Here is a 23,918-nt window from a genome sequence, read left to right on the forward strand (position 1 = left end):
GATAAGAGCGAACTAGTGCATGCTAAACCGATGCGAGAGGCAGCACCTTTGTATGTTCCTTCTAAAGGAGCGGGAACTAGTTCGGATATTACTTCCGCCGATGCTAAGGGATACTTTGTGTATAATTGGGTTTATACCCCCTGGCATAGGGCTGATGTTATGGCATTAAAGAATGCATTGCCTGACCCCCGCAAGAATCCAGCGGCCTTTTATGAAGAGGTCGAAGGGGCCTTGAGTTCTTGTACTATGACTTTAGCAGATATAGATTTGTTCTTTGGGCTCATATTACCACCGGATATGTGGAGATCTGTGCGGAAGGTGGACGATGTTGCCGTTTTTAAGGCTAGGTGGTCCGAGATTGAGGATGAGGATAAGGAGAGAAAACCCGCGCAAAAACCACCGCGGATTATTTTAGATCTTCCTGATGCTATCTTGACTAAGTTGAAAACGATCATTCCCCCTAAAAAGATTGACTGGAATATGTTAGCCTCGTGTAAACAGAAGGTTGATTAATCAGTCTCAGATTTCTTTACGCACTTTGAGGAGACATTTCATGATTTCAGTGGTCAGTCGCTTACCGATGATACGGGTCGCCATCTTTTTGTGGATAAATATGTGGCGAATGTATTACCGGGAATAGCAGCTCGTTTAAAAGTGAGTGAAAGTTCTTGGTCCACCTCGTCTCCGGTATCCCTCCTGACTATGGCTCAGTATTATGAACGTCAGGAACAAGAAGCGAAGGGGCAGGAGGAGAAGAAATCGAAAGATTTGAAAACAAAGGTGATGTTAGCACAAGTGTATGGTCCGCCTCGTCGGGGTGTAGACAGAGGTAGGGGAGGATTCTATGGTCCCCCTTCGGGTCGGTCAGATGTAAATAGGAATCAATGTGCGTATTGTAAACAGTCGGGCCATTGGGCCAGAGATTGTCCGGCGTTGTATGCATCTCGTCAGGGACGTGGTCAGGGACCACCGAGAGGTAGAGGGGGCTTTTCGAATTTCAGAGGGAATTCTACTGATCGTGCTCGCTTTGAACCTAACGCGCAGCAACGAGATAGACCCAATGTATTTGATCGGCAAAACCAGTATCAGATGTCTGGGACTGACCGCTCTGGGTACTATGATTCGCCGCATGCATAGGAATGCGTTGGATGGGGGTTAGAATCAGTTGAAGTGCCGGTTGATCAGAAGGGTCCTTATGTTTCAGCAAAGGTTTTGGGTTCTACTGATCGGTTCCTAGTTGATACAGGAGCTACCCGTAGTGCGCTGTCCAAACAATTGGTTCCGAGGGCTCCCCCATCTGGCTTAATGGTTACATCGGTAGGGTTTGATGGTACACTCTCTCGAAGCCCTCTTTCCCGACCCCTTGCATTCCATGTTGACCACTTTTCCGCACCCTGTCCGTTTTTGCTTGCCCCGAACACGCCTGACAACATTATGGGTCTTGATATGCTCAAGCACTTCAGAGCCACGATCCGCTGCTCCCCTACTGGAGTGCGTGTGATCTTGAACGATAATCACCCTATGACAGACCGGATGTGTGTGGTCGCGGCGGATACTGTATTATCTTCCCTCCCTCATTCTTTGTGGGCTACTTCAGATACTGATGTGGGACAGATGGTGATTCCACCTGTCCATATTAGTGTCCAGGAGGGTGCGGTGTTACCGCGCCTCCCTCAGTATCGCATTTCCCAGGAGGTGGAGGAGGCACTTATTCAGATTGTGCAGGATTTGATTAAGGTGGGGGTAGTGGAAGAAGTTCCCTATAATGTTTGCAACAGTCCTATCTTACCCATTTTGAAGAAAGATACGGATGCCAGGGTTTATCGGTTTATCATTGATTTAAGGGAGGTGAACAAGATTGTGATACCTCAGTATCCAGTGGTTTCTGATATCACAACGTTACTCACTTTGGTCCCGCCAACGGCGACCACGTTTTCAGTTATTGATTTGAAGAATGCCTTCTTTTCGATCCCTATTCACCCTGATAGCCGATACCTTTTTGGTTTCACTTTGAATAATAGGTCTTATAGATTTTGTAGAGTCCCTCAGGGCTACACACAAAGCCCTAGTATTTACAGTCAAGCATTGAAAAGGCAATTGGATTCCTTTGTTCTGCCCGAGGGTGTCGCCCTTATACAATATGTCGATGACATCTTGTTGGCGGCTGACACTCCTGCGCTGTGTGAGAAGAGTACGTTATCCTTGCTTTCCTTTTTGGCATCTCACAATCACAAAGTGTCGAAGAAGAAATTGCAATTCTGTAGACCAAAGGTGACTTATTTGGGTCACCTTTTGTCTAAGGAGGGGCGTGCACTCACACCAGATCGTATTCAAGCAATTTTGGACACGCCAGTGCCTTCCACACAGAAGGACGTGCGTGCATTTTTGGGTCTTGTTTCTTTTTGTAGGCAATGGATATTGGGATTTTCACACATAGCTAAACCATTGTTAGCCCTTTTGACAAAGGACACACCAATCCCTCTTCCCTGGTCAAATGAGTGTGAAGTTGCCTTCCAGCAATTGCGACAAGCCCTTTGTTCAGCACCAGTGTTAGGGACCCCTGATTATACGAAGCCCTTTTCACTGTACGTGCATGAGAAAGATGGATGTGCATTATCAGTTTTAGTGCAGATGCACGGCGACAAGCAACGCCCTTGTGCATATTTTTCGGCTGTACTTGATCCTGTTGCCCGAGCATTGCCTGGTTGTTTTCGCTCGGTTGCGGCGACAGCTGTGTCAATATGCCAAAGCGAGGGAATTGTGTTATCTCATAAGCTGTTGGTATTAGTTCCCCATGCTGTTGATGCCCTGCTTAATCAGACAAAGACGCAGCATTTGACCAGTGCTCGTTTAACGGTATATGAGTTGACGCTTTTGGCTCCTCATATTACGTTAAAGAGGTGTGTAACGTTAAATCCGGCCACATTGTTGCCGTTCCCGGAAACTCAGTCTGAAGCACGGAAAGCACATGATTGTATTCTTGTGACTGAGGAACAGACAAAGGGTCGTATTGATCTCCAGGATACGCCCTTTACAGATGTAGATGGAGAACTGTGGGTGGACGGATCATGCCTGAAGCTACCAGATGGTACGACTTCAGCAGCGTATGCAATTACCACACTACAAACAATAGTGGAGACAGCACGCATACCGCAGAAATCAGCTCAAGCAGCGGAACTGATAGCATTAACACGAGCATGTGAGCTCAGTACAGGATTGTGTGTAAATGTTTATACAGATAGCCGCTATGCCTTCGGAGTAGATCACGACTTCGGCCTACTCTGGAAGGAGAGAGGGTTCCTAACGTCACATGGAGCACAGATAATGTACGGGGAGTTAGTTCAAAATCTTTTGACTGCATTAACATATCCAAAGAAGATTGCTATAGTTAAATGTAGTGCCCATAAGAAAGTGGTTGATAAAGTTGGAGAAGGGAATGCTTTGGCAGACCGGGTGGCACGAGAGACTGCGATGCAGCCTGACTCTACTGCAATGTATGTTGTGAAGTCACAGACAGAAAGATGGCACGGTGCTAGGAGAGAAGTGCTGGAAATACAGAGGACCGCTTCCGATAAGGAACGGGAGCAATGGTCCAACGATGGAGAATTAGATGATGAAGGGTGTTGGAGAAGTAAGCAGATGGATAAATGGAAGTTACCCACAGCCTTTGTACAACCTATGGTTCAGATGGCACATGGACTAGCGCATGTCGGAGCTTCCGCAATTGTTAAATTACTCACACGAGTTTGGGAGCATCCGGAGATCGCTAGTACGGCAAAGAGGGTAGTGCAGACCTGCATGATTTGTCTGAGGTATAACCCGGGAAAGGGTACCCAAACTCCAGCAGGAGGATTTGCGACACCTACTGCACCCTTTGAGGTTTTGCAGATGGATTACATCCAGCTTGAGCGCTGTAACAATCTGAAGTATGTTTTAGTAGTGATTTGTGCCTTCAGCAAATGGGTTGAGGCATATCCTACGAAAGACAATACTGCAATGACTACAGCCAAGATGCTATTGAAGGAGTTCTTCCCTCGCTATGGTGTTTGCAGATTATTGTGGAGTGATAACGGACCTCATTTTATAGCAGACGTTATCAAGTATGTCTTGAAGGGTCTAGGCATTACCCAGAAGTTCCATGCAGTATTTCAGCCTCAGTCTGCGGGATTGGTTGAGAAGTATAACGGTACTCTGAAGCTTAAGATCGCTAAGATCCAAGCTTCGACTTCTTTGACTTGGCCAGACGCTTTGCCGCTGGCATTATTGTCAATTAGATCGATATCGCATTCTTGAACCGGTCTCACACCTTATGAGATCGTCTTTGGACGCCCAATGAATATTTGGGGTCCACCAAAACCTAAGTCCGTGTATGATCTACCTTGTGTAATGATGAATGATTATCTGGCACAGTTAACGGATAATTTGGTTTCTATTCATCAACAGGTTCGAGAGGCGCTCCCTGATCGGTCCACCGGTGAAGGCCATAATCTCCGACCTGGCGATCAGGTGATGATCAAAGTCTTCGAAAGGACGAACAGTTTGGAGCCGAGATGGGTTGGTCCTGAGCAAGTCTTGCTCGCAACGAGGACAGCTGTACGGGTTTCCAATCGGAAGAACTGGATCCACTCCTTGCACTGTCGCAAAGTACCGTCTGGATTGGTGGAGCCTGCTGGGTTGACCGACCATCGAGAAATCCTGACTACGGAGAAAGGCCGTGCTGTGGAACCGAACGACACTGAGGAGCTCTTCCCGGACCAGGTGATTCCTGGAGGAAGAAGATATCACCTCAGACCAAGAAAGTGATTGCTGTATCCAAAGTTGTCAGAACGGCCCTTAGATTAGTGAAACGGAGAGCCAATGTGGCAAGGGGGGGGATCAGCCCTGCATTAGTGTAGTGACACCCGTCTTGGCCCGCTGGTGAAGAAATCAACGGCTGCCTAAGGGGAAGAGTTCTGACAACCTTTTAGTTTCAGGAAGATATTGACTTCTTACTACAAGATGGAGAAGAAGAAGATTCTTTGTGCGACAAGCTTTATTATCATTGTGGCTATCGTTGGTATAACCACATGGTTTGTTGAGGATGTGACCCCTGCCGGTGAGTTGCTTGTTTTGACCACTCCAGTGCCTGAGGAGCACTACTTTTACACCCTTCCGTATCAAGAATTGAAGCATCGTCAGTCTTATTTGAATAACACTTTCATCCAGATGTTGCATCATACCCATGTTGCTACTAATGCTACGAACTGTTGGATATGTGGTATGATGCCAGCTCATCAGAAGAAAGGAGGAACGCCATTTATACCTCTTCCCTTTTCTCATAATGGCTCTTGTAGATCATGGTATACTTTGCTTTTTGCCACCCGGAAACCTACAGTGGGACGATTACTCTTTAGACTCAATAGGGAATGTCATCAAGATAAAGATGGTTACCCACAAGCGAATGGGACGATATGGGAATGGGAAGAGTATCGACCAGACAATGAATCGATCCCCTACATTTTCACGAACACTAGAGACACTGTAGGGAAGGAACGATTTGTGATTCAAGTGGCACAAGCTCAAGCGGACCTGTGTGTCCAGAGTGTGGGTTATATTCCTGTTGGTGTTAGTGATTGTATCATTATCCTGAACATCGACGGGTTGAATAATAGTACTTTCTTAGCATCCCATAACACATACTTTGTATGTGGGAATAAGGGTTATTATCGCCTACCGGCCGGCTGGTCCGGAGTATGTTATGTAGCGTTTTTATTACCTCCTGTATTCTTGGCACCTGCATCCTATCATAAAGATTTGAAGCTGCTGAACAATGTAACTGTAAATAGGTATAAACGCACTCTATCTATTGATGATGTTGATCAAACTGATACGAGTTTGCAACAGTATATTGATTTTAACTTAGGATTGTTTTTCTTTGTTGGAGCTGCCCTAAATAGTAGGAAAGTTCGAAGATTAACAAGAGTTGTAGAGGCTGTGACAAATCAGACCGCTGCTGCTCTTGGGAATCTTACGGAAGAATTACAAATTACTAGGATTGTTGCATTACAGAATCGTATGGTATTAGATGTTATGTTAGCTGACCGAGGTGGAGCATGTAAAATTATCGGAAGTAGTTGTTGTGTGTTTATTCCTGATCATACGCCATCAGTTTATAACGCTATTAATAAATTGCATAAAATTGCAGCTGAAAATCCATACAGAAAATGGCACTTGGACCTTTTCTGGATGGTTTTGGACATTGATCACTACATGGGGGTGGAAGGTTTTGACTGGTCTTTGCATTATCGTAGCAATTCTGTTTTCTTGTTGCATTTGTGTCCAATGTGGTCCTTTACTCTGTTCCCTATGTGTGTCATTTTGTATTCCTGATAAGAAGGCTATTGACAAAGTCACCTATCAGAAACATTTAACTAAAGAAGTGGAAGAAATGATGAAAATTGACATATATGATGATTATCCTAATAAACCGAATGTCTTCAGTAAATGCTGAAAGGGTCGTCTGTTGAAAATTGAAACAGCGATGTGATTAAGCATTCACTAAAGACATGAATTCCCCTTAGCTGGGCCAAGTTTCTCTCCTATGTTGACTAATGTTTGGACTCCATTTTGTGTTGTCATGTCTCCACGTGCTTTGCACGAGAAGAGTCCTATCTTTTTGCTAGTTGCTCTTGTAATCTGCCCAGTAACAGTCTATAAATAGCTCCTTTGTCCGTCTGGCGCATGCCCAGACTTGACCACATCTGTTATCAGTTAGTCCTTGTTTGACCATGTTTTCGCGGGCTCAGGAAATTAGTTACTCCGCCCACATATTGATTCTGTATCGAAAATGTCCATAAAAGGTAATGCATTTTGCTCCATGTTGTATCCACCCACTTATGAGCCCCTCTGTTGTGTATAAAAGGGGACTATGTACGCAAGTTCTGTGTGCTACTCTATGCAATACTGAAGAGTGTTGTATAGGTTGTAGGACCACCCTTAAGGGTTAATAAACTTTGTCTTTGTATTTTGCAGTTTCCGTGCCAACTTCCTTCTAGGTTTCGTTACAGGAGGGCGAACCCTTGTATCCTGCGGGCCTAGCTGGGGCCTGTGTTCATCAATTGGCGCCCAACGTGGGGCTCATCGGCGACTCGGATGCTCGAATGATTGGTCGTGGCGAAGGTGAGGAAGTTGGCCGGGGATGTGATCACTGCCAGCGGCGTCTTTTAGTCCTGGCATCCCGAGGTTTTCTTCCTTCCCTTCCGAACTGACCTTCTGGGTGGCGCCGGTCCTCGACTGTGATCTCTTCTGTCGGTTTGCCGCGATAGCCGTTTGGGCGAATTGTGGAACTTGGCAGTTGGATTCTGGACACTCTTGATTGGTAAGAACCGTTGTACGGTACTTGCTCCGAGTTTTGAAGCCTGTGTTGGCTATTTGAGTTTGGTTTGTGATGACCGGTCATATTTTGTATTGATTATTGTGAGAATATATGCGTTGCAACACATATAGGCAGGTAATGTGGAGATATTTCTCCGGAGCTGTGTAAATTTGAATGGCGCAAAGTTTAAGTGCCATTTTTTTGGGATAATACTGCATATTTTGCATTATTTTTGAGCATGCCTGCTTTTAGCGCACTCCGTAAGTGGTGCTGCTGCTTTGGAAACCGGTTAAACCTCGAGGAATCTGCTCCAGCCCCCCCAGAGGGGACTCCTAATAGGGATATGTATGTGAAGCATGGTCTTTCTTCTATAATGTACAGCACAGTATGGAGGAAATACACCAAAAAGGATCCTGAGTTGCGCTGGCCTTTGTATGGATCGTTTGATATGCGTAAGATTGAGTATGTGGAACAGTGTATGTGTAAACGGCGTGCTCGTCAAGATATGTTTGAATGTGTACGGTTATGGATGAAGGAAGTGCGTGAACGAGAGAAACGTGAGAAAGCGCTGTTTGATGAAGAGCAACGGAAAAATGATCATGTGAGAGCGCAGGAAGCGAAGCGTCGGGAGGAAAGAGAACTGGCGGAGAGACAAGAGAAAGAGCGTAGGTTGCAAGTCTCGGGTCAATATGCTGTCCGCCAGCCACTTTATCCTGTCCTTACTAATCTTGAAGATGATTTTTATTTATTAGATCGTTCTCCGCCTCCTTATGCTGGCGCGTCTGCCCCGAGATCACAGGATTCTGGATTGGTTCCGGAGAAGGTAGACACGCGGTCTATGTTATCAGTTGACCGTATGGGTGAGCTTCGGAAAGTTTCTCTTCGTGCATTTAAGGGCAAGTTATCCCTTACTGAGTAATTGGATTCTTTGGAACAGTGGCAGGACAGGGAGAAGTTGTATTTTTTGGGAGCCTTTTCTGATGAAGTGATTACTGCCTTTTCGGAAATATTCAGAAGTTTTTGAGCCTGATGATGTAGTATTAGATGCTAAAGCATTACGTAATGGTGTTTTTTCTCCCTCTAAGGCGCCTGATGCGGTTCGACGGCTGTTTGCATTGCGGGACGCGGCGAGTGACCTTAAAGAGAGAGCGCGCCTAAAGGCAGGGGAGGAGGAGCAGTCGAATCCACGTATCGGCGATGACCAGTCATCTACCTCCCATTCAGATAAGAGCGAACTAGTGCATGCTAAACCGATGCGAGAGGCAGCACCTTTGTATGTTCCTTCTAAAGGAGCGGGAACTAGTTCGGATATTACTTCCGCCGATGCTAAGGGATACTTTGTGTATAATTGGGTTTATACCCCCTGGCATAGGGCTGATGTTATGGCATTAAAGAATGCATTGCCTGACCCCCGCAAGAATCCAGCGGCCTTTTATGAAGAGGTCGAAGGGGCCTTGAGTTCTTGTACTATGACTTTAGCAGATATAGATTTGTTCTTTGGGCACATATTACCACCGGATATGTGGAGATCTGTGCGGAAGGTGGACGATGTTGCCGTTTTTAAGGCTAGGTGGTCCGAGATTGAGGATGAGGATAAGGAGAGAAAACCCGCGCAAAAACCACCGCGGATTATTTTAGATCTTCCTGATGCTATCTTGACTAAGTTGAAAACGATCATTCCCCCTAAAAAGATTGACTGGAATATGTTAGCCTCGTGTAAACAGAAGGTTGATTAATCAGTCTCAGATTTCTTTACGCACTTTGAGGAGACATTTCATGATTTCAGTGGTCAGTCGCTTACCGATGATACGGGTCGCCATCTTTTTGTGGATAAATATGTGGCGAATGTATTACCGGGAATAGCAGCTCGTTTAAAAGTGAGTGAAAGTTCTTGGTCCACCTCGTCTCCGGTATCCCTCCTGACTATGGCTCAGTATTATGAACGTCAGGAACAAGAAGCGAAGGGGCAGGAGGAGAAGAAATCGAAAGATTTGAAAACAAAGGTGATGTTAGCACAAGTGTATGGTCCGCCTCGTCGGGGTGTAGACAGAGGTAGGGGAGGATTCTATGGTCCCCCTTCGGGTCGGTCAGATGTAAATAGGAATCAATGTGTTTATTGTAAACAGTCGGGCCATTGGGCCAGAGATTGTCCGGCGTTGTATGCATCTCGTCAGGGACGTGGTCAGGGACCACCGAGAGGTAGAGGGGGCTTTTCGAATTTCAGAGGGAATTCTACTGATCGTGCTCGCTTTGAACCTAACGCGCAGCAACGAGATAGACCCAATGTATTTGATCGGCAAAACCAGTATCAGATGTCTGGGACTGACCGCTCTGGGTACTATGATTCGCCGCATGCATAGGAATGCGTTGGATGGGGGTTAGAATCAGTTGAAGTGCCGGTTGATCAGAAGGGTCCTTATGTTTCAGCAAAGGTTTTGGGTTCTACTGATCGGTTCCTAGTTGATACAGGAGCTACCCGTAGTGCGCTGTCCAAACAATTGGTTCCGAGGGCTCCCCCATCTGGCTTAATGGTTACATCGGTAGGGTTTGATGGTACACTCTCTCGAAGCCCTCTTTCCCGACCCCTTGCATTCCATGTTGACCACTTTTCCGCACCCTGTCCGTTTTTGCTTGCCCCAAACACGCCTGACAACATTATGGGTCTTGATATGCTCAAGCACTTCAGAGCCACGATCCGCTGCTCCCCTACTGGAGTGCGTGTGATCTTGAACGATAATCTCCCTATGACAGACCGGATGTGTGTGGTCGCGGAGGATACTGTATTATCTTCCCTCCCTCATTCTTTGTGGGCTACTTCAGATACTGATGTGGGACAGATGGTGATTCCACCTGTCCATATTAGTGTCCAGGAGGGTGCGGTGTTACCGCGCCTCCCTCAGTATCGCATTTCCCAGGAAGTGGAGGAGGCACTTATTCAGATTGTGCAGGATTTGATTAAGGTGGGGGTAGTGGAAGAAGTTCCCTATAATGTTTGCAACAGTCCTATCTTACCCATTTTGAAGAAAGATACGGATGCCAGGGTTTATCGGTTTATCATTGATTTAAGGGAGGTGAACAAGATTGTGATACCTCAGTATCCAGTGGTTTCTGATATCACAACGTTACTCACTTTGGTCCCGCCAACGGCGACCACGTTTTCAGTTATTGATTTGAAGAATGCCTTCTTTTCGATCCCTATTCACCCTGATAGCCGATACCTTTTTGGTTTCACTTTGAATAATAGGTCTTATAGATTTTGTAGAGTCCCTCAGGGCTACACACAAAGCCCTAGTATTTACAGTCAAGCATTGAAAAGGCAATTGGATTCCTTTGTTCTGCCCGAGGGTGTCGCCCTTATACAATATGTCGATGACATCTTGTTGGCGGCTGACACTCCTGCGCTGTGTGAGAAGAGTACGTTATCCTTGCTTTCCTTTTTGGCATCTCACAATCACAAGGTGTCGAAGAAGAAATTGCAATTCTGTAGACCAAAGGTGACTTATTTGGGTCACCTTTTGTCTAAGGAGGGGCGTGCACTCACACCAGATCGTATTCAAGCAATTTTGGACACGCCAGTGCCTTCCACACAGAAGGACGTGCGTGCATTTTTGGGTCTTGTTTCTTTTTGTAGGCAATGGATATTGGGATTTTCACACATAGCTAAACCATTGTTAGCCCTTTTGACAAAGGACACACCAATCCCTCTTCCCTGGTCAAATGAGTGTGAAGTTGCCTTCCAGCAATTGCGACAAGCCCTTTGTTCAGCACCAGTGTTAGGGACCCCTGATTATACGAAGCCCTTTTCACTGTACGTGCATGAGAAAGATGGATGTGCATTATCAGTTTTAGTGCAGATGCACGTCGACAAGCAACGCCCTTGTGCATATTTTTCGGCTGTACTTGATCCTGTTGCCCGAGCATTGCCTGGTTGTTTTCGCTCGGTTGCGGCGACAGCTGTGTCAATATGCAAAAGCGAGGGAATTGTGTTATCTCATAAGCTGTTGGTATTAGTTCCCCATGCTGTTGATGCCCTGCTTAATCAGACAAAGACGCAGCATTTGACCAGTGCTCGTTTAACGGTATATGAGTTGACGCTTTTGGCTCCTCATATTACGTTAAAGAGGTGTGTAACGTTAAATCCGGCCACATTGTTGCCGTTCCCGGAAACTCAGTCTGAAGCACGGAAAGCACATGATTGTATTCTTGTGACTGAGGAACAGACAAAGGGTCGTATTGATCTCCAGGATACGCCCTTTACAGATGTAGATGGAGAACTGTGGGTGGACGGATCATGCCTGAAGCTACCAGATGGTACGACTTCAGCAGCGTATGCAATTACCACACTACAAACAATAGTGGAGACAGCACGCATACCGCAGAAATCAGCTCAAACAGCGGAACTGATAGCATTAACACGAGCATGTGAGCTCAGTACAGGATTGTGTGTAAATGTTTATACAGATAGCCGCTATGCCTTCGGAGTAGATCACGACTTCGGCCTACTCTGGAAGGAGAGAGGGTTCCTAACGTCACATGGAGCACAGATAATGTACGGGGAGTTAGTTCAAAATCTTTTGACTGCATTAACATATCCAAAGAAGATTGCTATAGTTAAATGTAGTGCCCATAAGAAAGTGGTTGATAAAGTTGGAGAAGGGAATGCTTTGGCAGACCGGGTGGCACGAGAGACTGCGATGCAGCCTGACTCTACTGCAATGTATGTTGTGAAGTCACAGACAGAAAGATGGCACGGTGCTAGGAGAGAAGTGCTGGAAATACAGAGGACCGCTTCCGATAAGGAACGGGAGCAATGGTCCAACGATGGAGAATTAGATGATGAAGGGTGTTGGAGAAGTAAGCAGATGGATAAATGGAAGTTACCCACAGCCTTTGTACAACCTATGGTTCAGATGGCACATGGACTAGCGCATGTCGGAGCTTCCGCAATTGTTAAATTACTCACACGAGTTTGGGAGCATCCGGAGATCGCTAGTACGGCAAAGAGGGTAGTGCAGACCTGCATGATTTGTCTGAGGTATAACCCGGGAAAGGGTACCCAAACTCCAGCAGGAGGATTTGCGACACCTACTGCACCCTTTGAGGTTTTGCAGATGGATTACATCCAGCTTGAGCGCTGTAACAATCTGAAGTATGTTTTAGTAGTGATTTGTGCCTTCAGCAAATGGGTTGAGGCATATCCTACGAAAGACAATACTGCAATGACTACAGCCAAGATGCTATTGAAGGAGTTCTTCCCTCGCTATGGTGTTTGCAGATTATTGTGGAGTGATAACGGACCTCATTTTATAGCAGACGTTATCAAGTATGTCTTGAAGGGTCTAGGCATTACCTAGAAGTTCCATGCAGTATTTCAGCCTCAGTCTGCGGGATTGGTTGAGAAGTATAACGGTACTCTGAAGCTTAAGATCGCTAAGATCCAAGCTTCGACTTCTTTGACTTGGCCAGACGCTTTGCCGCTGGCATTATTGTCAATTAGATCGATATCGCATTCTTGAACCGGTCTCACACCTTATGAGATCGTCTTTGGACGCCCAATGAATATTTGGGGTCCACCAAAACCTAAGTCCGTGCATGATCTACCTTGTGTAATGATGAATGATTATCTGGCACAGTTAACGGATAATTTGGTTTCTATTCATCAACAGGTTCGAGAGGCGCTCCCTGATCGGTCCACCGGTGAAGGCCATTATCTCCGACCTGGCGATCAGGTGATGATCAAAGTCTTCGAAAGGACGAACAGTTTGGAGCCGAGATGGGTTGGTCCTGAGCAAGTCTTGCTCGCAACGAGGACAGCTGTACGGGTTTCCAATCGGAAGAACTGGATCCACTCCTTGCACTGTCGCAAAGTACCGTCTGGATTGGTGGAACCTGCTGGGTTGACCGACCATCGAGAAATCCTGACTACGGAGAAAGGCCGTGCTGTGGAACCGAACGACACTGAGGAGCTCTTCCCGGACCAGGTGATTCCTGGAGGAAGAAGATATCACCTCAGACCAAGAAAGTGATTGCTGTATCCAAAGTTGTCAGAACGGCCCTTAGATTAGTGAAACGGAGAGCCAATGTGGCACGGGGGGGGATCAGCCCTGCATTAGTGTAGTGACACCCGTCTTGGCCCGCTGGTGAAGAAATCAACGGCTGCCTAAGGGGAAGAGTTCTGACAACCTTTTAGTTTCAGGAAGATATTGACTTCTTACTACAAGATGGAGAAGAAGAAGATTCTTTGTGCGACAAGCTTTATTATCATTGTGGCTATCGTTGGTATAACCACATGGTTTGTTGAGGATGTGACCCCTGCCGGTGAGTTGCTTGTTTTGACCACTCCAGTGCCTGAGGAGCACTACTTTTACACCCTTCCGTATCAAGAATTGAAGCATCGTCAGTCTTATTTGAATAACACTTTCATCCAGATGTTGCATCATACCCATGTTGCTACTAATGCTACGAACTGTTGGATATGTGGTATGATGCCAGCTCATCAGAAGAAAGGAGGAACGCCATTTATACCTCTTCCCTTTTCTCATAATGGCTCTTGTAGATCATGGTATACTTTGCTTTTTGCCACCCGGAAACCTACAGTGGGACGATTACTCTTTAGACTCAATAGGGAATGTCATCAAGATAAAGATGGTTACCCACAAGCGAATGGGACGATATGGGAATGGGAAGAGTATCGACCAGACAATGAATCGATCCCCTACATTTTCACGAACACTAGAGACACTGTAGGGAAGGAACGATTTGTGATTCAAGTGGCACAAGCTCAAGCGGACCTGTGTGTCCAGAGTGTGGGTTATATTCCTGTTGGTGTTAGTGATTGTATCATTATCCTGAACATCGACGGGTTGAATAATAGTACTTTCTTAGCATCCCATAACACATACTTTGTATGTGGGAATAAGGGTTATTATCGCCTACCGGCCGGCTGGTCCGGAGTATGTTATGTAGCGTTTTTATTACCTCCTGTATTCTTGGCACCTGCATCCTATCATAAAGATTTGAAGCTGCTGAACAATGTAACTGTAAATAGGTATAAACGCACTCTATCTATTGATGATGTTGATCAAACTGATACGAGTTTGCAACAGTATATTGATTTTAACTTAGGATTGTTTTTCTTTGTTGGAGCTGCCCTAAATAGTAGGAAAGTTCGAAGATTAACAAGAGTTGTAGAGGCTGTGACAAATCAGACCGCTGCTGCTCTTGGGAATCTTACGGAAGAATTACAAATTACTAGGATTGTTGCATTACAGAATCGTATGGTATTAGATGTTATGTTAGCTGACCGAGGTGGAGCATGTAAAATTATCGGAAGTAGTTGTTGTGTGTTTATTCCTGATCATACGCCATCAGTTTATAACGCTATTAATAAATTGCATAAAATTGCAGCTGAAAATCCATACAGAAAATGGCACTTGGACCTTTTCTGGATGGTTTTGGACATTGATCACTACATGGGGGTGGAAGGTTTTGACTGGTCTTTGCATTATCGTAGCAATTCTGTTTTCTTGTTGCATTTGTGTCCAATGTGGTCCTTTACTCTGTTCCCTATGTGTGTCATTTTGTATTCCTGATAAGAAGGCTATTGACAAAGTCACCTATCAGAAACATTTAACTAAAGAAGTGGAAGAAATGATGAAAATTGACATATATGATGATTATCCTAATAAACCGAATGTCTTCAGTAAATGCTGAAAGGGTCGTCTGTTGAAAATTGAAACAGCGATGTGATTAAGCATTCACTAAAGACATGAATTCCCCTTAGCTGGGCCAAGTTTCTCTCCTATGTTGACTAATGTTTGGACTCCATTTTGTGTTGTCATGTCTCCACGTGCTTTGCACGAGAAGAGTCCTATCTTTTTGCTAGTTGCTCTTGTAATCTGCCCAGTAACAGTCTATAAATAGCTCCTTTGTCCGTCTGGCGCATGCCCAGACTTGACCACATCTGTTATCAGTTAGTCCTTGTTTGACCATGTTTTCGCGGGCTCAGGAAATTAGTTACTCCGCCCACATATTGATTCTGTATCGAAAATGTCCATAAAAGGTAATGCATTTTGCTCCATGTTGTATCCACCCACTTATGAGCCCCTCTGTTGTGTATAAAAGGGGACTATGTACGCAAGTTCTGTGTGCTACTCTATGCAATACTGAAGAGTGTTGTATAGGTTGTAGGACCACCCTTAAGGGTTAATAAACTTTGTCTTTGTATTTTGCAGTTTCCGTGCCAACTTCCTTCTAGGTTTCGTTACAGGAGGGCGAACCCTTGTATCCTGCGGGCCTAGCTGGGGCCTGTGTTCATCACCCGCCTACCATGGAGGAGGGCGCCTCCTACACGATGGTGCTCCGTCGGGCAGCTGAGTTCCTCAACCTTGATCTCTCTACGGTGGCCCTCAAAACTAATCTCCTCACTGAGGTGCTCCAGACGGCGTCCACTTCGTCTGAGCCCCTGCTCCCATTTAACAACGCCCTCACTGACCTCTTGTTGGGCACTTGGTCGTGGCCAGCCACAGGGGCCCCTGTGGATAAGAATGTCGACAGGCGTCACCGCCCGGCACCTGGTGACCTCGCTTTTCTGACCACTCATCCTACGCATGAGAGCCTAGTCATCTAAGCCTCGACGAGTGCCTTTCCCACAGCTCCGCCGGATAAGGACTCTAAGAAGCTGGAACAGTTCAGTAAGCGGTTGTTCTCTTCGGCCAGCTTGGGGCTGCGGTCGGTGAACACCGCCTGCCTATTGGGCTGCTATTCCCACACGGTGTGGGAAACAGTTGCACAGGTGTTGCCTCAGTGTCCTGAAGAGACCCACGCTGTGCTGTCCCAAGCTGTTGCCGAGGGTAAGGATGCAGCTAAGTTCGCCATTCGGTGTGGTTTGGACACCGCAGACTCACTGGGTAGAGCGGTTTCTACGACTGTGGCGCTTCGTCGCCACGCCTGGTTGAGATCTACCGGGTTCTCGCCAGCTGTCCAAAGCTCACTCATGGACATGCCCTTTGATGGCACTCGCCTGTTTGGCGATAAGGCAGACTGGAGCGTTTTAAGGACTCGCGGGCCACGGCCAAGTCCTTGGGTCTTTCCGCAAAAAGCCCGGCCACTCCTGGTTTTTGTTCCTTTCGTGGCCACGGCAGAGGCGCCCAGGCATGTTCCTTCAGCAAGCCTGTGCACAACCAGCCTCAGCGTGGCCGCGGACCAGGCTTCCGCAGGGGCGGCTCTGGGAATCAGCATGGGGGTCAGTCCACCTCCGCCCCGCTGCTTCTACCTCCAAACCTTCCTAATGCGAGCTTTGTGGAGCACCCCACGCCGGTGGGTGGCAGGATCCGCCACCACCTCCCCCACTGGCACGATATCACATCGGACAAGTGGGTGTTGCAGATCATCCGCAAGAGTTACTCCCTTCCCTTTCAGTCCTCCCCTCCAGCCATGCCACCTCATTACCACCGCATGTCGGGGGAACACTTGGTACTTCTCCAGCACGAAGTCACGGAATGAATGGGAGATTGCATGCGCAATTTGCGAGTACCAATACTTAAAAGCAAATTGCGCATGTAATTTCAAGGATGCAAGGGTGTCTAAAGGACACCCTGTTGCACCCCTGAAATTGCTCTGTGCACACATGTTGCACACACACATGCCCGTGGGGCAACCTACAACTTTGAAAAATGCACTTTAATGCATTTTTCAAAGCTTTTTCAAATTACCGTCAAGTTCAACTTCATGGTAATTTGCACCCCCTAGTAGCGTAATCGCTATTTTAAAGGGGTTCTTGCATTGCATTTAAGGAATCGCAAATTGCGGTCCTTAATGCAAAATGCAATTTGAGAAATCGCAATTAATTGGAAATTCTCAAAATGCAAGTCCCTTGAACCTTGATGCATCGCAAATGCCCTTTTAGCAGGCGCAACCGGCCGATTTTGCTAATCGCACCGTTTGTGCTTGAAAAAATGGTTGATGCATGTACCTATATATACCCTGTGACTTTAAAGACTTCTTCAAAGAAAAACAACATGCAGACATCTGAGCCTAACGCTAAATGGCAGACATATGCGGAGCATGTGAATCTACAGAACTAAATACTACTTACCAGCTTTGTAACATTTTCCTTCCTAGTTGTGATATTATTTTTTTTAATATGTAGTTTGTGTAATGAATGATGAATTGTATCCCCAGATAAGCTGTTTTAAATGATTCTGCAAATCATGTTCATTATTTCGATAAGTAAAACCTGTCGTGTTTTTGTACCTTTGTTTTACCCATTGTTTATATTTGCATTTTATCTGTACATGAAAGGCTCACGAAGTCGTAAGTGAATCACACTAAGTAAGCATGTCGTTTTCTACAGACTGTTACATTGGAAAGCATCCGCACAAACAAGCTTACTGACCTTTTGATTTGTGTATTACGTATTTAAATAATAGGAATGCACAAATAGTCATTGTGCTTTGACTCCACCACTCCTTTCTTTCGCTAGTGGCTTTTAAATTACAAATGAAGTCTGCGTATAACGACAACTTAATTTCACATGGATAAGCAATAATTTGAATGACTTTACAAATTGAGTTGAAGCTACTGCATGCAATGATCAAATTATTCATTTGCTTTATTTTTTCCGAAGATGGAAGATGAAGTTTTCCATGAATTTTGCATCGAGATCGGTGTTGAAAATATTCGAGCATATGAGCAAGAACATGTTAAACAGCAGGAGGAGAATGACAGAAAACGGTCAGATTTCTTACAATTTGTGAAACCTCCATTAGCCATAATATACTTTTTATTTATGTAACTTGTTTTCCTATTTGGTATCTCTTATTGTCTTTAATAATGAAGCGTCATTATAATGTCACTGAATGTTATTGATGTAAAGAAAAGGTATTGTGTGTATTGAAACTTGTATTCCTTGGTGGTTTTCTTTACCAGGTCCATCGTCCTTCATTGTAGGAAGCTGTGCTTTTATGTGATAGTGGCAATATAAGGGCACACCATGTTAAAAGTACAGATGACCCTTATTGGTTTACTGGGCTTAAATTAATAATTCCAAGTTCTCTATTTGTGGTAGTGTGGTCGAGCAGCTTAGGCTTCTCAGTGGGTAGTGTGTAGTTGTTGTTGCACACACAGGGTCAATAAGTGAGACACAGACTCAGGAAGAAATTCAATATCAATTTAGAAAAATAACATATTTATTTATAAATGTAGATACCACGATCATCGGAATTAGGTAAATACTTTCGGAGATAGGATTTTTACAGCAAAATGCTCAAATAACTGTTTTTGAGGCATGAGCCTTGAACGCATTGATATTATTCTATGAGAGAAACATACAGTGCGTACATATACTTGTGAGCGTTTCTTGAGGGTATTTTGGGACATAAGGTGCTTATGGGGCCACGGTCCAAGAAAACACCAGACATCCGGTTTTACCTGCTGTGGTGAGTTTAGGTGCGGAATTGCTGGTTGCGTAGGTAGCCTTGGGCGCTACGTGATAAAGTTGATGGCAAAGTACCTATGAAAGAAAGGCTGCGAGGGGAGACACGGCCAATCCGACGGGAGCCCAAAGGGGTGCTTGCCCATGAGGGTCTGTGGGGCAAGGGGACACCGTCGGTTTATGTGAACTCGGGCGCAGAAGTGTTTTGTCTGGGAGGTTGCTTGCTTTGGAGGCTTTCACTTTACTTGGGTGACCTGGAGTGGGAAAGAAAAAAGAACAGCAGGGCCACACTTGGTGCAGGCCTCGTGATCTTGAAGTCCCTTGTTGGCAGGTTGGCGTTGGTGGTGTCCGGCCTGGACACTCAACAAGCCTTGATTGCTTCAAATGCTCCGGTACCCAGGGGATTGGTGCTTTGAGGCTCCTGGAGGGTCTAGCGTCTTGAAACTCGCTGGAGAGACGGGGCTAACCTCCTAGAACCACTGTGACCTTGGTGGTCCCAGTGGTCTGAAAAAAGGAGTTCTTGACAAGTGCCGGCCGCGGTACCTGCAACTGCAGTGGAATGGCTCCTCCACACCAAGGGAGATGCTACTTGGTTGTTTAAGCACTGGGCAGTCCTCCAAGACTTCAGGGGTGTGCACAGCTTTTAGACAATTCAGGTTTTTGCAATTGCTGGGGCAGCAGCAGCCAGGCAGGGTTTGACGCTAGTTTCAGAGATGGTCCACAGTTCTTGCGATGTGGGCTCTTAGTCCTTCGGTTCCCAGGTAGACAAATTTGATTTGCTGCTGTCAGGGTATCCCCTAAATACTGAATTTAGGGGGAGGAATGTAGAGTAGTAGCCAATGGACTTCTTACCTCTGTGGTGTCTAAACTCCCTATATGGCCACTTCTTGTGGAGAGTGGGCATAGTCCTGACCCAGAGTTCCTTGTTTCACCAAATTCAAAATGGTGAAACCCTTCCTTGGTTGTTCACTTCAGTTGGTCCACCTTAGGTGTGTGCCTAGCCTGATAGTGTAACACCCCTACTGACTAATTTCCCGTCTGTTCTGGTGCCATATGGGCACCAGGGCATGGGGTGGTGTTCCCTAGGTCTGGGAGGAAGCTGTTGTTGTATATCAAAGGCGACACAGGCTTTGACGCCACTGGGTATGACATACTAATTCACTAGCCATCCTGCTGGAGGACGTGTAATCACCTTCCGCCAGGGCAAATATTGTTTCAGACCTCGGAGAGTGCAGGCGCTCACCTACAGGGGTCAGTAACTCATATGCGGTGACAGGCTGAATGATAGCAGTCAGCCAGCCAGCACACTAGAGGACTAATAATTTTTTAGGGGGCACGTCTAAGGTGCCCTCTGGGTGCATGTCCTAATAAATCTAGTGCTGGCATTAGTACAGATTTATTAAGGCAATATGTTTTATACCAAAGACCATTGGTTTCAGTGCAGCCATCATGTAGCTGGGTAACACGTAATGACCAGTGCCTAGTACATGTCCTTAAGATGGGTGGATGATCACTTGCAGTATTTAGTAATGGAACTAGACTTCACAGGGGGCCTGTCTGCTCATGCAGATGTACCCTCACATATAATACACTGTACCCTGCAATAGGACCTGAAGGCATTGTAGGATCTGCTTTCATGATCAACCCCACTTTTTGCTGGTGTGATTATGTATTACTGAGTAGTCTGACTGGGATCCTGCTAATCAGGACCCCAGTCTCTGTACTTCTTCCCATAATTGGACATGGTGAATACTTAGGTACACTCCAGATTGGCTACTGGTACACTCTTGTAAGTCCCTCGTATATGGTATATGGTACTAAGGTACCCAGGGCATAGGTACACCGGGGGCTCCCATGGGCTGAAGCATATATTATGCATATATTATGCCACCCATGAGAGACCGCCCAAATTGTGACTACAGGCCTGCCATTGCAACCTGTGTAAGCTGGTGCTAGCACCACTTACGGCAGATATACGTTCCCTTACATCTGAGGTCACTGCACTTAAAACCTATAAATCACCCCTAAGACAGGGCTTTCAATCCTGAAGGCAGGGTGCTTGGTTCTAAGTTTAAGGGTGCCCCTGCATGAGCATGACACCCCTATAACGTTCGGAGTCCACTCTCCCGGGTTGTAAGAGCATCAGCCATTAAGATACATAGAGTGGCCATGCGTCATTACGAGATGGATACCTCTAAACTGGCTGTAACGAACGCTGTCGTGTTTGCTATCAAATATGTTGCCATCATACCCCTGCACTGTAAACGGTGTGGGGGGTATGATTCCATGCACTTTAAAGCTCCTCCGGGAGGCCCTCAGGGTTCCTGGTACTAGTCTTCTGGACCGTCACAGCAAACTATGGCTGCTGCTGACCAGAGACCCAATTCTGCCCTCCTGCTGCTGAGCCAAGCTCGAGAAGGGGAAGGCAGGACAATAGGTTTCCTGTCACAGGGAGATGGGACCACCTCCCAGACAGGACTTAGTGTATTGGGGCAGGGTGGGGGCGCTTGCCAGCGCCACTGAGACTGCTTGAAGAGCACATTTGGTGCCCTCCTTGCATACTCCAGTTCAAACCAATTAAGGGAGCTGTTGGCTCCAGCTATGGTGCGAAACTAGATAAAGGACATTGGAGTATCCTCCCCACTGTTCAGCCCCTCCTATGGGAGGGACCCCGGGGTTGGCCCAACCCTTTCCTAAGGGTACTTAAGGGCTTACCTGTGGGTGGGTCCCTAGATTCGTCGTGGGACAAGATTCAGATCACATACCACTTTAACTTTGACTGTCTAGACACTCTGGACTACTCTTTGAGAACTGAGACTGCACTGAGGAATATTCTTGCTGCTCCTGGTCTCGTCGTTCTGCTGGTCTTCTGCAACGTCAGTGTCCGTGCTCCATACAGGTTCCTCACCAGGCCTGGTGACATTCAAGATACCTGAAAGAATCTCCCTTGGAGTGAATGAGTCACTCTCCTGCATCTGCAGGCACTGCAACACAGCTGACCGGTCTGCTGATCCTGGGCTCCCACAGACTCCGAAATGCTCAACAACACAGGTGGTGGTTCTGCAACTTCCTTTAGGCCTGCACTGTCTTCTAACCGAGTTTGAGGCCAGTATCCGCTGTGCACCGCGTCGACTTGCCGTTGCCAAGGCTTGTTGACTCTCTCCTCCAGAGATCTTCGGGCTCCAAAAGCTCAAGCCTCAACACCTCCTACAGCCAAGATCCTCCCCTGCACTGCATCTTTTGCACCTTGGGCTCTTATCATTGGGTCAGCTGCTCGAGGACCTCTTGCGACTCTTGTGCCTCCACCCCATGGGTCCTCTTGCGGGTCTTCTTTGTCTCCAGTTGGCTCCCTTGCTTGCTCGGGGCCTAGTCTGACTTACCTGCTCGTGGTGAGTCACTTGGACCTTGCCGGTCCCGACACTGCACCTTTTTCTTCAACTGTGTTGGTTGCCGCTGCCAAGGCTTGTTGATGCCCCTGACGGACACTGACCCCTTGGCTCTTGACAACTGACGTGGGACAGTTCGTGAACGTTTCCAGGTCTTCCACAGCATCAAACATCACCTGGTCCACACAGCTACAACTTGAAGGGCACCGTTGACTCTCCTGCATCTCCGACATCCGTGGGCATACGTGTTCTGTGTCTCCTGGTCACTCCTGAGTGGCATAGACTCTGTCCTCTCTGCTTGCCGGTACTTCTTACCTCAAATCCACCTCTGGGTTCCACCGGACTCTTCTCAACTTTTTCATCAGCGGCATCTTCCTGAAGTCCTCCATAGTGGTCTACTGCGGTTTCCGACACCACTTCGCAGCTATGCACCCGGCTTCCCTGGTGTAGGCATCCTGGTTCCTGGGGTATCTACGGGTGGTGTGGCTCTCCAACCTTCCGTCCTTCACGTGGTTTCTTCGGGGTCCGCTGGGAAGGGTCCTTCTTCTTTAAAATTGAAATTAAAAACTGCGACTTACCCTTTGACTTGAATTGAGTCCCACACTGAGCACGACCCCAATGGGGTTCCTAGATACTCACCTTGGGTGGTGCATTGTGTCCCTGCTTCCTCTACATCTTCTGTGTCCTCTCTTGACTTGAGTCGTGGTTTGCATTCCACTAGTTAAGTATATGGTTTGGTCTCCCCTGGGGACCACTGTGAATTCTATGCTACTTACGTATTCTATTGACAAAGTATTGTGTTTATATCTCTGGGTAGGAGATAATACATTGTGTTAGTGAGTGTTAATAATAAATACATATGTTTGTGTGGTTCTTTTTCGCTTAACCTATACCATGAGATTAAGGACTGATAAAACAACCGCTTTACACTCGTTATGGACTACGCCTTAAGGCTGCTTTCCACAGCTGCCACTTAGAGAGCTCTCCAAGGTTGTCTATGACCACTAAAATCACTATTGTCTGGATTAGCGCAGTGTGCTACACTTACTAAAGTGTGCACCATATACTAAGCCAGCCTCCCCCAGGCCTGCTGTAGGAGTAACTTACATATAGTATATGAAGTGTACCCTGGTATGAAACACAGGGAATGTTTCTCACCATTTCACACATCCTACAATGGAAGGCTGCATGCAGTTTTTTTGTGGGCCCCTTTGGGTGGCATAACATAAGTTGCAGCCCATAGAGACCCTCTTTAATACCCATGCCCTGGGTAGTAGGGGTACCATTTACTAGGGATTATAGGGGTATTTAAGTACTTGCCAATTAGGTTACAATTAGACTTTTACCTTGTTTTAAGGGACAGAGCACTGGCACTGAGGGCCTGGTTAGCACGGACCCAGTGCACATTCAGTCAAAAAACATCAGTACTAGGGAAAAAAGTGGGGGTGACCATATCATAAAGGGCACTTTCCTACAGTCACTAGTTCAAGTGGGCTAAGGTGTGAGTGAGTCAAGTGCATGGATGTATGTTGTAATACAGTAAACAAAAATTTCGAAGCATTTTGTTTTACTGATAGAGACTTCTAGCCGCAGATTCCAAACATTTTGAAAAATCGCCAGACGCAAGACTGCATCCACAAAACTTTCTGTAACAAACAACGTCTCAAGCAGGGGTGTTATTTAAAGGTCAAATACATGTGGCACTTAATTACTAAGAATTAAATCCAAAAGGGAGAAAACCAGG

General features: G+C 46.3%; 1 protein-coding gene across 1 annotated transcript in view; it reads left to right on the forward strand.

The window, feature by feature from the left end:
• The window catches only part of SMC1B (structural maintenance of chromosomes 1B), a 2,533,210-nt gene that overhangs the window by 1,777,585 nt on the left and 731,707 nt on the right, over positions 1–23,918 (forward strand). Inside the window, exon 15 of the mRNA XM_085652431.1 lies at positions 17,982–18,088. Coding sequence (XP_085508557.1) covers positions 17,982–18,088 — 107 coding nt within the window. The remainder of the gene's footprint in view (positions 1–17,981; positions 18,089–23,918) is intronic.

This window comes from Triturus cristatus, chromosome 4_1 (genome assembly GCF_964204655.1).
Source record: "Triturus cristatus chromosome 4_1, aTriCri1.1, whole genome shotgun sequence".
Taxonomy (NCBI): Eukaryota; Metazoa; Chordata; class Amphibia; order Caudata; family Salamandridae; genus Triturus; species Triturus cristatus.